This window comes from Oxyura jamaicensis (assembly GCF_011077185.1).
Source record: "Oxyura jamaicensis isolate SHBP4307 breed ruddy duck chromosome 4 unlocalized genomic scaffold, BPBGC_Ojam_1.0 oxy4_random_OJ106466, whole genome shotgun sequence".
NCBI lineage: Eukaryota > Metazoa > Chordata > Aves > Anseriformes > Anatidae > Oxyura > Oxyura jamaicensis.
Genome location: NW_023303892.1, coordinates 572 through 12,939, shown reverse-complemented (window position 1 = coordinate 12,939; position 12,368 = coordinate 572). Strand labels below are relative to the sequence as shown.

The 12,368-nt window shown below is 62.1% G+C and overlaps 2 protein-coding genes across 2 annotated transcripts; both read right to left on the bottom strand.

Moving 5' to 3' along the window:
* Positions 1–1,819: 1,819 nt before the first annotated feature.
* LOC118157275 (peptidyl-prolyl cis-trans isomerase NIMA-interacting 4) lies at positions 1,820–2,508 on the bottom strand. Its single transcript, XM_035311545.1, has 4 exons — positions 2,454–2,508; positions 2,297–2,361; positions 2,100–2,219; positions 1,820–1,997 (listed from the first exon to the last, which is right to left on the bottom strand). The coding sequence occupies exons 1-4, from the start codon at positions 2,491–2,493 to the stop codon at positions 1,839–1,841; spliced, it is 384 nt and encodes a 127-aa protein (XP_035167436.1). The 5' UTR covers positions 2,494–2,508; the 3' UTR covers positions 1,820–1,838.
* Positions 2,509–3,855: 1,347 nt separating this feature from the next.
* On the bottom strand, positions 3,856–11,330 carry LOC118157270 (NHS-like protein 2; the record flags this gene model as incomplete). The annotated part of the gene is made up of 7 exons (XM_035311537.1): positions 3,856–4,645; positions 5,327–5,459; positions 5,581–7,698; positions 8,797–8,928; positions 9,756–9,960; positions 10,165–10,298; positions 11,079–11,330. Coding segments are annotated over 7 exons (3,287 nt in total), but the record flags the coding sequence as incomplete, so codon positions are not given.
* Between the last annotated feature and the right edge of the window lie 1,038 nt (positions 11,331–12,368).

Here is a 12,368-nt window from a genome sequence, read left to right as displayed (position 1 = left end):
AAATCCAAACTGTTGTCCCGATAGAACGGGAGATATGCAACGTGCTTTTGCTAATAGGTAGAACAAAGCCCTGGTAGCCTGGAAACGAGCAGTTTATTAATAGAGCATCCCTTAAATGAGGCCGCATCTGCTCTCATGCTGTAGAAAGGCCCGTCTGCCTCTCACAACAAAATATTAATGAGGCAGAGCTTTGTGAGTGTTAGTTGGCCTGTGCGAGCCTCCCATTCTCTTAACAAAACAAACACCTCAAGAAGTGGGGCAGGAAAAAGACCTGCCCTGGTTTCAGTTTTGCATCTTCATTGCGTGTGATCTTGGGAAAGGCCTTTTTGTGCTATTTGATTTTGTTTTGTCCCCATCCTAAGCCCTCTGACACACCGGGATGCTCACCTGCAGCAAAGACAGCACCAGTTTGAGTTGTCTTTCAGCAGGCAGAGGATCAGCACGTCGGGATATTTATTACTAAGGTCACGGAGGTAGGAGACACGCTGAGCCGCTTCACTCACATCCGTCATGCTGTCATTTAGCTGGTTCTACCAGAAGGACAAGGTGCAGTCTGCTAGGCTTCATACACGTCCTGCACGCTGAGCAGTGGAGGAACTGATGGAGTGACAAGTGTTTAGTGCTTTTTCTGCTTCTCTTCCCTTATTCAAGTTACAGTTTCTTCCCTGAGCTTTGATCAGATAAGGTATGGATGACTTTTTATGCAAGGGGACTCCTCTTGCACCTTCCCCCTCCCTGCTACTGCTCAGTCAAGCCTCCAGTATTTGTAAAGGTTTGGTAACTGAAAGAACGAGGAGCCTGCCCAGGGCAGCAGCTGTGAGCTCTAGCTCTAGCATTATTCTGCCTCTACTAAAGGGAGGCTCTTAGTCTGAGCTCTGGAGCAGAACCTGCAGCATGTGAACTGTCCACATTCTCCCTGGTGGGGGTAAGGGTAAATGCCCTAGTGAACCCGTTTTCAGGTTGGTTAGATTTGCAGGGAAAAGCCTGAGCTTTCAGTTGGACAGATCACGTCATTTCCATGTGCAGTTGCAGCCCAGAAAGCCAACCCTACCCTGGGCTGCACCAACAGCAGCGTGGCCAGCAGGGCGAGGGAGGGGACTGTCCCCCTCTGCTCTGCTCTCGTGAGAGCCCTGTGTTCAGGAGGGCCACAGAGATGATCAAGGGGCTGGAGCATCTCTTCTACAAAGACAGGCTGAGGGAGTTGGGGATGTTGAGCCTGGGGAAGAGAAGCTTCTGAGGGAACCTTTCAACAACCTTCTAAAACCTAAACAAAAAAGGGGCTACAGGAAAGCTGGGGATGGACTCCTTATCAGGTAGTAATAAGGCAAAGAGTAATAACTTTAAACAAAAAGAAAGCAGATTTAGATTAGATATAAGGAAGAAATTCTTTATTATGAGCGTGGCAAGACGCTGGAACAGGTTGCCCAGAGAAGCTGTGGATGCCCCATCCCTGGGAGCGTTTAAGGCCGGGTTGGATGGGGTTTTGAGCAACCTCATTTAGTGAGAGGTGTCCCTGCTCATGGCAGGGAGTTGGAATTAGTTGATCTTTAAGATCCCTTCCAATCTAAACCATTTAATGATCAGCACCTCTGCAGCTGGAAAAGAAGAGACTCACCTGCAAGCTGAAGCTGATTTAAAGCATGAAGCTCTAATTTGACCTTTTCCACAGAATGCTTTACCTCTCTGTGCAGGGTCCTGTACTCTGCGTGTCCTGCCACACCGGCAGGGCTGGCTGGCTCCAAGCACGCTGCTGCTTACAGCCAACTTGCTGCAAGGTCTAGGTGCCTGGGACACTCTCGGAATTCAAGCAGTTGGGAACTTAATGGTCATTCACACTTTTATTTTCTGCCTTCCACCATGATAATGTGGTACCCGAACTTCGTTTTGACAGGAGGGTCCGTATACACCGGTTTGTCCATGCTGCTCACAGGCAAGGCGAACGCGGCTTCCTGGAAGGGTCCCACCATGGAGCCTCTGGCCATCCAGCCCAAGTCTCCCTGGAAAAAGGAACCATCAGGGTTAAGGACGGGCCCTGTGTCTCGCCCTGCACCGCTTTTAGGGCCGGACAGGCCGAGGGGCCGCTCGGGGGACAGCCTTACCCCCTGCCTGGCCTTGTCCTCGCTGTACTGTGAGGCCACCTCGCTGAAGCGCACCCCGGCCTTGAGCTTCTCCATGGCCTCCATGGCCTTGCCGTGCTTTTCGCACAGGATGTGCCGCACCTGGGGGGAGGGCAGAGGGGGCCGTGGCAGCCCGCTGGGAGCGGCACCGCGAGGGCCCCGGTGCCGCCGGTACCCACCTTAACGGAGCTGCCGCCGCCCTTCGGGCCCTGCGCCTTGCTCTCGCCGCCGCCGCTCTCGCCGCCTGCCAACGCAGCGCCCTGAAGCCGGGACGGGCCTCGGGGAACCGCTACCGGCCCCGGGCCCGCCGCCCCGCTCCCCCCCGGCCCCACTCACCCTTGCCGGCCTTGCCGCCGCCTTTCCCCTTCGGAGCCATGGCCGCGTCCCGCCCCGCCCCGCGCCGCCGCCGTGAGGCCCCGGCCGGCCCCCGGGCCTGCCCCCAGGCCCCGGGCCCGCCTTTTTTTTTTTCGGAAGAGAGTTTTTTTTTTTTCCCCTGTGTTTTTTGTTTCTTTCTCCCTTTTGTTTTTTCTCTCCCCCCCTCTTTTTTGTTTTTTTTTTTTTTTTTTTTCTCCTGAGTTTTTCAGCCTTAATTACAGGCTCGATTCTGCAACCCCGCGAGAGGGAAGGGAGCAATGTGCAAGCAATGGGAGAGGGGAAAAAACAAAAACAAAAACACAAAAACAACAAGTAAGCACAAGGAGAGCTGAGCCTCTTTCCAAGTAAAATCCAGCACAGGCCCCGGACAGGGACCCGTGCTCCCCGGGCTGGCACGGATCACCCCAGCCCTGCTGAAGCCGTGCCCTCGGCCCCCTTCTCCCCGGTGCTGCCTGGCCCCAGCCCCATCATTCTTCCCCCACGCAGGGAGGCTGGGGGTATGCCAGAGCTGGCGGAAATACATGAGGAAATAAAGCACAACCTTCCCAAACACCCCGTTTCTGCAGCAGGCACTGTCTGGCCCTTTTTGGTGGCACTGTCGGCAGCATGGGGACAGCGCTGGGGTAGAGCCCCTGCAGTGTGGGTAACCCCTGGGCATGGGCAGGATGGTGGGAACCCCCCTGAGGAACGTGTGTGTGGATCCGAGCACGTCCATCTGTGTTTCTGCACCTGGCTGTGTTTGGCCAGCAGCTGTAGGACCCCCAGCAATGGAAGCCACAGGTGTTTGCAGGAGGCGCAGGTCCACCCTGCTTCTGCAGGGTGCTTCAGTCCGATGCCAGAGGCAGAGGCAGGAAAGGAACTTTCTGGCATCCCCTCTGGGCAGCGATGCCCTGCTGCAGCCCCTTCCTTCACACATCACCAGGACCAAGCACTCTCCATGCCTCCAGTCACCTGAAGTCCAGGAGATGCTTGTCCTGGGAGGGACCCTGTATGGTGTGGCTGGTGGAGCAGGGCTCCTTGGGGGACGCAGTGGAGTGACCCTGGGGTCTGTGTTTACAGCAAGGGCTGGAGAGCTCTCAGAAATGTAGCACTGTCAGGGGCTTTTGAGGGGGTGGGTTTTGGCCTGAGGTCATTGCACGGGCTGCAGACACTGGGGCACCCGCTCCCCATGCAGCAGGGAGGATGCTTTGGCTGACGAGAGGGAACAGTTTGTGGCTCTTCCAAAGCAACCTCATTTCCAAACAGCCTCCTTACATCTTCCCAAAGTAAATCTCCGTGTTTGCAGCTGAACTCATACCCAGGACATTTGGCTGGGAAACTCAAGGTACAACGTCAAATAAAAGAGAAAAAAACATCATCACCATTGTGCATTAGAAAAAGCCATTTAAAGTACCACATGCCGAGTGACCAAACAGTTTCAAGCTAGCTTTGCTGCGGGTGCTGGAGGGTGCCTGGGGCTGCTGTCCCACTCTGTTCCCGAGGAGCAGTGGGAGCTGCCAGCCCAGTGCCACAGGAGGTGCCGGGTCCTGGGGCCAGCTCAGCAGGGGACAGTCCCCGCTGCGGTGCTGCATGCCTGCCTCTTCCCTCCTGCGAGCAGCCCGCCTCCGCCGGGGACATGGGGGCCTCAGGTCCCAACACTGCCTCTCTGACGGTGGCTCTCCCATCGGAGAGGAACCAAAGAGGATTTGCCCAGGAAGAAATGAGAGCATGAGAGAAGCCCCAGCGAGACAGCCAGGACACCCCTTCTGCAGAGACCTGAGTGCCTAAAGCTACCGCTCGCAGCAAGGCTCCCCCCGCAGCCATCTCGAGCCCTTTGTGGCCAGGAAGGGTCTGTGCAAGGTTAGGGCTGGCTTTTGGGGCTGTTTGCACCATCCAGCTCAGGGGCAAACTCTGTCATGACCCTCCGAGCCAGCGGGTTTGTGGTCTTAAGCAGTTCAGCTGCAGACGGCCTGGTACCAGCACTGGTTTTACTGCTCTTCTTCTGGAGCAAGGCCTTAAAATCTTCATTCCTGCTGGAGGACTTCCCGGTGCTGACCACTGCTCCAGGGGACTCACTTGTTGGTGAGCCCGACGTCTTCACGGGTGAGTGGGAATTGGGCCGGCTGCCAAAGGTGTCACCAGGCTCCTTCCGCCCCAGAACCTTTCTCTTGGACCTAAACAACAAGGAGCATAGTGGTGGGAGCAGCCCCAGGCTGGAGCTGCCACCGCTTTGGATGTGGTGAGTTCCCGCAGCAATGGGAAGGGCAGCACCTAAGGGGTGAAGTGCATGGCACCAGCCCAGCCCTGTTGGGGCAGGAAGACAACCTGACCGGTCCATGGAAGGGTGGGTGATGTGCTGAGCTTTTGCTCATGTTGCAAATGCCCGTCCTGGTAGACAGGCCCCAGTATGTCCCAAAGCTGATAGGTAAATGGTGACCCAGCCTGGCCACAGGTCCTCTTCTGCAGGCTCTACTAAATCCATCACAGAATGGTTTGGGTTGGAAGGGACACTTAGAGACCATCCCGTCCACCCCCTGCCATGGGCACGGACATCTCTCACTAGATCAGGTTGCTCAAAGCCCCGTCCAACCCAACTTTGAACACCTCCAGTGATGGGGCACCCACAGCTTCTCTGGGCAGCCTGTTCCAGTGCCTCACCACCCTGACTGTGAAAAATTTCTTCCTTAGATCCTCAGAAGCGCACAAGGCAGCAACAGCCTCCCAAGGGCTTGTTCCTGAGCTTGAGCACCAGCCCCAGCACAGAAAACTTCAGGCACCAGTGATGGGGACAGAACCACTTTGGCTCTGGAGGGGCCACTTGGGCAGCCGTGCCCACCACCGCATACCAGCCCTACCTGTGGATGACGGTGAAGAGATCCTCTGTGGTACGGGATGCCACAAAGACATCATCGTCCTCCTCCGCGATGGAGTCGGCTGTCTTGTCGCTGGCAAAGCTCTTCTCCTCTGTGCCGGCCTCAGACAAGCTGCCTGTTTGCAGGGAGGAGAAGACAGCCATGAGATGCATGGGACGATGGGGAGGGACCCCCGGAGGGACCCCCCCAGCTCCCTCTCCCTGGGGTATAACATGGAGGACCAGCTAGACCCTCACCTTGCTCCAAAGGGGTCTCGCCAGCTTGTGCTGTGCCTGGGACCTCTGTGGGCAGTGGGTCATCGGCGTCGGGGTGGCAGCAGCTGGGCTCGGTGTCCAGCGTGATGATGGGGCTGGGGGTGGGTGCCGGGTCCCCCACACCTCCTCCCTGCTGCACCGGGGCTGGGGCGAGCGGTAGGTAGAGCACGCTGGGTTTCTTGGGCACCGGCGGCGGCACCTTGGCCTTCCTCCGCTCCCCCTCCGGCCGCGGCTCATCCTCCAGGCTGCCCTGTGAGAGCCGCCGGGGCTCCCCCGGGCCCCTCCTCGGCTCCCCTTTTCGCAGCATTGCCAAGCCGTCCTTGGTAGCAATGCTTGGTGGGGACGTAGGGTACAGGGGGCCCTCTTCCCGCAGGGCCGGGGGCTTGGGCAGGATGCTGGGGGGACGCTTGGCCAGTGGCGGCTTCTCTGCCACCGGCGGCTTCACCTTCCTCTCCGGGCCCGGGCAGGGGACGCGTGGTGGATCCTCGGCGTGCTCCAGGCCGTCGGCATTGTCCTCTGGCTCGGAGCGGCTGATGGAGCGCAGGCGGACGGAGCGCAGGTCGGACTGGGTGACCACGGGCATGATGGGCTGGATGGGGCTGGTCTTCTGGGCCAGCTTGGTGCCGAAGGTGGAGTCGGAGTGGTGCCGGCTGACCTTCGTCTTCCCCTTCAGGGAGATCTTCAGCCCCGAGAGGTCAAGGTGGGCGGGTGGTGTGAGAGGGAGGTCGAAGGACAGCCTGGACTTGGGGCTCCTCTCCATGGGGGATGTGGGTGGCAGCGAAGACTTCCTCTCAGGGACCAGTGGCCTCACCCGCACCTGGTGTGGGGAGTGCCCGAGGATGGCCGAGGTGGGGACGGTCGGGGTGGGGGTCTCCGACTGGCTGGAGTACCCGCTGGACGGGGACATCAGCCCCGTGGGCCTGCCCGGGGAGGAGGTTTTGAGGTCAGCCTCCGCCGAGAGCTGGGAGGGTGTTGTGGCTCTGGAGATGGAGGGGGACGTGAGGGACTCAGAGCTGCCCCGTGCCTTGACGCACTCAACGGCCGTGGTCCCCGTGGCCGTGCTTGAGCCGGAGAGGGACCGGTAGGCATCACCGGTCTTCCAGTCTGCCAGATACCACTGGTGGGGGGCGGCCGGGCCGTCGGGCTCCCTGCCCTGGGGGTCCGCGTGCACCAGCCGGTGGCTGGGGGGGTCCAGCGGGATGCACAGGCTCTTGGGTCTTTGATCCCTGGGCAGCCCCAGGGCGGCAGGGCCGTCCTGCCCGTCCTTGATCAGCGAGACGCTGCGGGTGGGCGGCGAGGGCTTCTTCTTGGCCTTCTTGAGGGAGATGCTCTTGGAGCGCCGCCGCCGCTGGCCATCCGGCTCCGGCCCCAGAGAGATGTTGTCGGTGCTGGTGCTGCCCTCGGAGCCGGCGCTGGGGTAGCCCAGGGCGCAGTTGGTGCTGCCCCGCCGGGCCTCGGCGTAGGCGATGTCCACGGAGCAGAGGGACCCCGAGTCGGTGGGCACCGACAGTGACCGCTCGCGGAAGCGGCACCCTGCCCGCTCCACCCCGAGGCGTGACGGCTCCGATGCCGGCTCCGGCTCCTCTTTGCTTGCCGGCGAGAAGTTCACCCTGGCCTCTCGTCCATCACACCTCCGGGGGCCCCCGGAGCCCGGGGGGGACTCGGGCACCGCAGCAGTGAAGGATCCGGGCCCGGCGCTCCCCACGCGCTCCTCCTGGGCGATGAAGAAGGAGGCCGCCCGGTCGGTGCCGGCGGGTGAGCCCATGCCGGAGCTGCCCGGTGAGGCGCCCTGGCCAGCAGTGGGGCTGGGGGGGGCGGTGTAGCCGAAGGAGCTGGCACCCCAGGGTGAGGGAAAGGGGGTGCCCTGAGGCCCATTGCAGGTGCCGGGGGTGGCCACGCTGTCCATGGGGGTGGAGGGTGGGCAGCAGCGTGCCTGCAGCGTCCCCCCGAGGTCGCTGAAGGTCTTCCTCAATGGGGCAGAGAGCGGCTGGCGGGGGCTTATCTCCTGGGGGGGCTTCCCCCCGCTCGCGGGCTCGAAGCTGCAGGACAGGGACTCGGTGATGGGTGGGCGCGTGGTGGGCGCGGGGCCGTTGGCGCTGCCTGCGAGGACAGACATGGGGTGAGGGGGGGCTGGCACCACCCCGGGCACTGCCCCGCAGGCGGTCGGTGGCACCCTCCTGCCCCACCGCCCGTCTCTGGGGCTGTTTCCCTGCCCGTGCATGGAACACGTCCCGGCTGGCTGCAAGGGAAGGGCTGACGACAGATGTTCTCCTACCCCCCCTCTACTGGGGTGGCCACGTCCCAGCTGGGGACAGTCCCAGCCTGTGTTAACCCTTCTGCTGGCATCTGGTGGCTGGGACGTGCCGTAAGTGCGTGGGCAGCTCACCGGGGTAGGAGTCTCCACGTGTGGGGGCATGGACAGAGAGGGACAGGATGGCTCACAGTCCCTCCTCATCTCAGATCCACCTGGTGGGAAGGGACCTGGGGGCCTGGGCCCAGCCAGACCACGACAACTGGCATCCAGTTCAACTCTGGCCATCTCCACAGGAGGAACCACGACACCTTGCTGGGCTCCTGACCCAGTGGCTGACCACTGTCACAGGCAAATCCCTTCCTCCTACACCGTGAGAATTTCCCTTGGTGCCATGGTTTCTCCTCCTGTCCCTACACACCTCTGAGCAGAACCTGGCTCTGATTTCTCTGCACCTTCCTTGGCACGACAAGGTCCCCGAGCCAGGCTGGGTGCTGTGCTGATGGGGTCAAACACTGTTCCGTGGCTGTGCTGGGGGTGCCATGAGCACGCTCAGCCACACCAGCACCCTCATCACACCACCGTGGGTCTGCCCGCAGCCGGCGAGGACAGGCAGGGGGTCAGGCTGGAGCTGTGGAGCTGAGCCACTGCTAGGAGAAATCTCAGAAGCTTTTGCTCCCCATAACCGTGCTGAACCCCGACTTAGGGCCTGGGGGGTGTCCCCTGTCATGAGCCAGCTTCAGCGCCAGGCCGGTGTCACCAGCATGCCCAGGACCTCAGCTCCCCCGGAGGGTGCAGAGCCTCTGTGGTGGCCTTTACATCCCCATGGCCGGGGTGTCCCAGCCCCCCGGTGCGCCTCTGCCCATCCTCAGGGAGGCTCCGGTGGGTGCCAGCCGGGCCCGGGCACTCCTGGGGCAAGAAAGGGGCTGCGCGGTTCTTGCTGTCACCTTGGTCTCGCAGGGACATGTTAGGGAATCCGATAATGGTCCGTCTACGCCGCAGGGTGGACTTGGGGTTCATCGCGGTCTCTGTGTTAAACAGGGAGTGACGAGCACTCGCGTGCCTAGCAAAGTGCTGCCCTGTAGCCAAAACAAACACGCTGTGTACACAGCCCGGCACCGTCGCTGCGGCCGGCAGGACGCGGCCACCGCGGCCACCACGGGCGTCCCCTGGCTTGCTGGTGGGCGGCGGGGGGGATGAAGGAGCACGGTGAGCCAGGCGGTGCGAGCTGGAGATGGTGGGGATGGTGGTGCCAGCTGGTGGGAACACGGAGATGCTGCGGATGGGGGTGGGATGCACAGGCTGTGAGCAGCGGGCTCCGGTCGGTGCTGGTGAGGTGGGACCCCGCACCGTTGCGCCTCGTCACTAATGGGACCGGGCTGCTGGGCCACGCTGGGGACACGGGCATGGGCAACAGAAGGGCGTGAGGAACGGCAGGGATGTCTGCACGTCTCTGCATCATGGAGGGAAAGGGCAGGATGACATCTTTTGCTTTCATGGGGTGCGTCTCGCTCGGCTGCTGGCCCCAGGGCTTGGACGTGCCCACGGGATGTCTGCGAGGGCCGGGCAGCTCCGCGCTGCTGGGAGCTGCAGCCCCGCGAGGACAGACAGATGGACGGATGGACGGACGGAGCGTGGTGCGAGCCAAGGTGACAACAGAACCGGCTGGTGGGGCAGCGTGGCAGAAAAGAGAGACCGGATGGCAGCGTGGCTGGTGGATCGGATGCACGAAGTTGCAGATGGCAGGAGAGATGGCAGGGAATGACACACACGAGCGTGGCACTGCTGTCCCCTATCGTCCGCACGGGGCCGGCAGGGACACAGGCTTGCAGCCCCAGCTTGCCCTCCCACCACCCCGCATCCCCCTGGGAGCACCCTTCCCCGGGTCCCGGCCCCGCTGCCCTACCCGAGACGTTGATGGGGACAACGTTGGTCTGCACGGAACAGGGCTGGTGCCACTGCTTCTCCTCCACGGTGGGCAGGGGGAAGGCCCTGGGCCAGGCTGTCTGCTTGTCGGGGGTGGTGGGGAGGCTCAGGGAGGCGTCGGGTGGCCTCACGCCCAGCGCGGTGGCACCGCTGCTCTCCTCGTCGTTGGCTCGCCGGCTCGGGGGCTGCAGGGAAAGGCGAGTGTCCATCCAAACCCACCCCAGGGGACGTTTTGGGGGGGACAGAAAGGCCCACCTCTGGTCCTGCTGTCCCACCAGCCGTGCCAACCCATTTTCTCCACCCGATGCTGGGGCTGTACCGCCCCGGCCCGCTGCCCCAGGGAATGCTTGGGCACGAGGCTCCTTGCACAGCAGGGCCCCAGGACTCACCATAAGCACAAACTCGAGGCGCTTGGAGGGCGGGGGACGGGGCGAAGGCTCCGGGGGGGTGCCGGGGGACGGGTGGCCGGCGGCGCGGAAGGTCTGCCCGGTCACCCTGCTCTCGTACTGCTCCTCATACTCCTCTGCAAGGGAAACAGCAGGACCCTGCTCCGGCTGCCAGCTGGGTGGCAGGAGGAGCACAAAGGCTTCTGTCCCTGGGCTGTCTGCCTGTCCCTGGGCTGTCTGCCTGTCCCTGCTCAGCACGGGCGGCTCGGGATGCAGGGAAGGGGAACGTGCCCGTGCTGCCAGCAGATCCCGTGGAGCGGGGCCAGGGCTGAGAAAGCAGCAGCTCTCAGGGGGCAGCGAGCCCGGCTGGGGATGGCCAGCAGGGAACTCAGCATCTCCCGCCCTGTAAATTGTTGAGCTAATTAATGCCGGTCGTTATGGCCTCGCACGGAAACCAGGTCTGCTCGGGCTGGCTTAATGAGATTACAAGTTGGGCGAAGGCCAGGCCGCTGATCTAATCGATGCCTGTAAAGCATCTGATCTGAGGCTGCGTGACGTCGCGATGAAGAAACTGGAAGGAAACAAGATCAGCAGCCATGCTGATTCGATTAAACGGCTTGGCAGCCCCGGCCCCCTCCTCGCGGGCAGGAACGCGCCGCGGGGCTGGCGGCTGCTCGGCAGCCCCAGGCGCTGCCACTTCTTGGCCACGGTCACTGCGATGGCTTCAGCAGGGACCTGGGAGAAGACCAGTGAGGAGGACGGGCTGCTGGAGGCCGGGACCTCCTGGGGACCTGACTTTTGCGGCTTGGTGAGGTCGAAGGAATGGCTTGGACAAGCGCACGTGGGGAGATGGCCTCTCTGCAGCGTACCCAGAGCCGTGCCCGTCCCTGCCACCCCAGACCGCCTCGCCCCACTACCTTGCAGCAAGCTCTGGAGGTTGAGCTGAGCCTCCTGGTGCAGCTGCTCCATGCCCGGCGGGCGGCCGGCAGCCAGGAAGACGTTCACGGGCTGCTGCCATGACAGCTTGGTGTGGGCGGCTTTCTTGCTCTCAAGGTCCAGGTTAGAGGTGGCTGCGAGCAGGAGGGAGCAGAATGAGAGGGAGGGGGGCGACCAGCTTTCCTGCGAGCGCTGCTGCGGGCTCGGGGCTGGTGCTGAGCCAGCACCGTGCGCTCATCCTGCCTGCCTGTCCCTCCAGGAGCACAGGGACGGGGACGTGTCTGTGTCACGCCCCGGCAAAGCCACCCCCGCAGGCTGCAGGAGCAGAGCCCATCGCCACCGCCGCTGCTGCTCCAGGCACCGGACACGCTCCTGTGGGCGGACAGTGACAGCCAAGCCGGGAGCAGGGTGAAATTGGGGAAGGAAGAAATCACCCTGTCACCCCGGGTGATTGCACAGCTGCTCTTGGGTGCAGGAAAGGCAGCGCACAGCGGTGAAGCAACCTCCTTGCTGCAGAAGAGCAGAAATTGCAGCCTAAAAGGAGGGCGCAAAGGGACACGGCACCTTTTTGTCACGCTTATCTCATCCACCAGCCCCAGAAGAGGGGATGCATTGCCCAGCATACCTCACATTCAGCAGGGGAGGGTGGCGAGCCAGCAGAAGATGAGGGCTTTCTGATGGCACCGGGGTCCAGGCAGGCTCTGCGTGCACACCCATTCCTATTTCCTGCGTGGCAAACACTTCCCCTCGCCCCTGCACCGCGGGTGCCTGTCCCCAGCGAGCGCGTCAGTGCCTCCGGCCGCAGCACCCGCTTCGTGCCAGACCCCACCCAAGCAGGCAGAGGAAGCAAACGGGGCGGCTTTGGTGAAAGGGGACTGCACCGCAACGGCTCACGGCTGCCCAGCACCTCCCTGCCCCGGCATGCTGCTGGGGCCCCCTCTTCCCACACTGCCTGAGCCTGCTGCGGCCACCTGGGCCACCTCGGCCCCAGCCCGCCGTGCCCCGAGCATCGCCCGTGCTGCCCACCCTGCCCCCAGCTCCAGCACAGCCTGCACAACACCCAGCATCCAAAAGCAACGTGCCTGGTCCCTAGCCTAGTTACTTTTATAATTTGTGTTACCATAACGACGTGCCTTAACACAAGCCCTTTTTTTTTTTTTTCCTTTAAATAATTTGACTCGTTTCCATATCAACCAAGAGGTGTCGGGGTGTGCGCGTGTAAATCGCACCAAGGCTTCGTCGGCTGCAAAAGCCCCGTCCCAGAGGGCGCG

Bases quoted from the DNA above. Each gene is read 5' to 3' on its own strand.
- LOC118157275 (XM_035311545.1), bottom strand. From the start codon at position 2,493: ATGGCTCCGAAGGGGAAAGGCGGCGGCAAGGCCGGCAAGG. The intron at 2,362-2,453 runs GTGAGTGGGGCC...CTGCGTTGGCAG, and splicing joins CGGCGGCAAGGCCGGCAAGG to GCGGCGAGAGCGGCGGCGGC. The intron at 2,220-2,296 runs GTGGGTACCGGC...CCCTCCCCCCAG, and splicing joins GCGGCGGCAGCTCCGTTAAG to GTGCGGCACATCCTGTGCGA.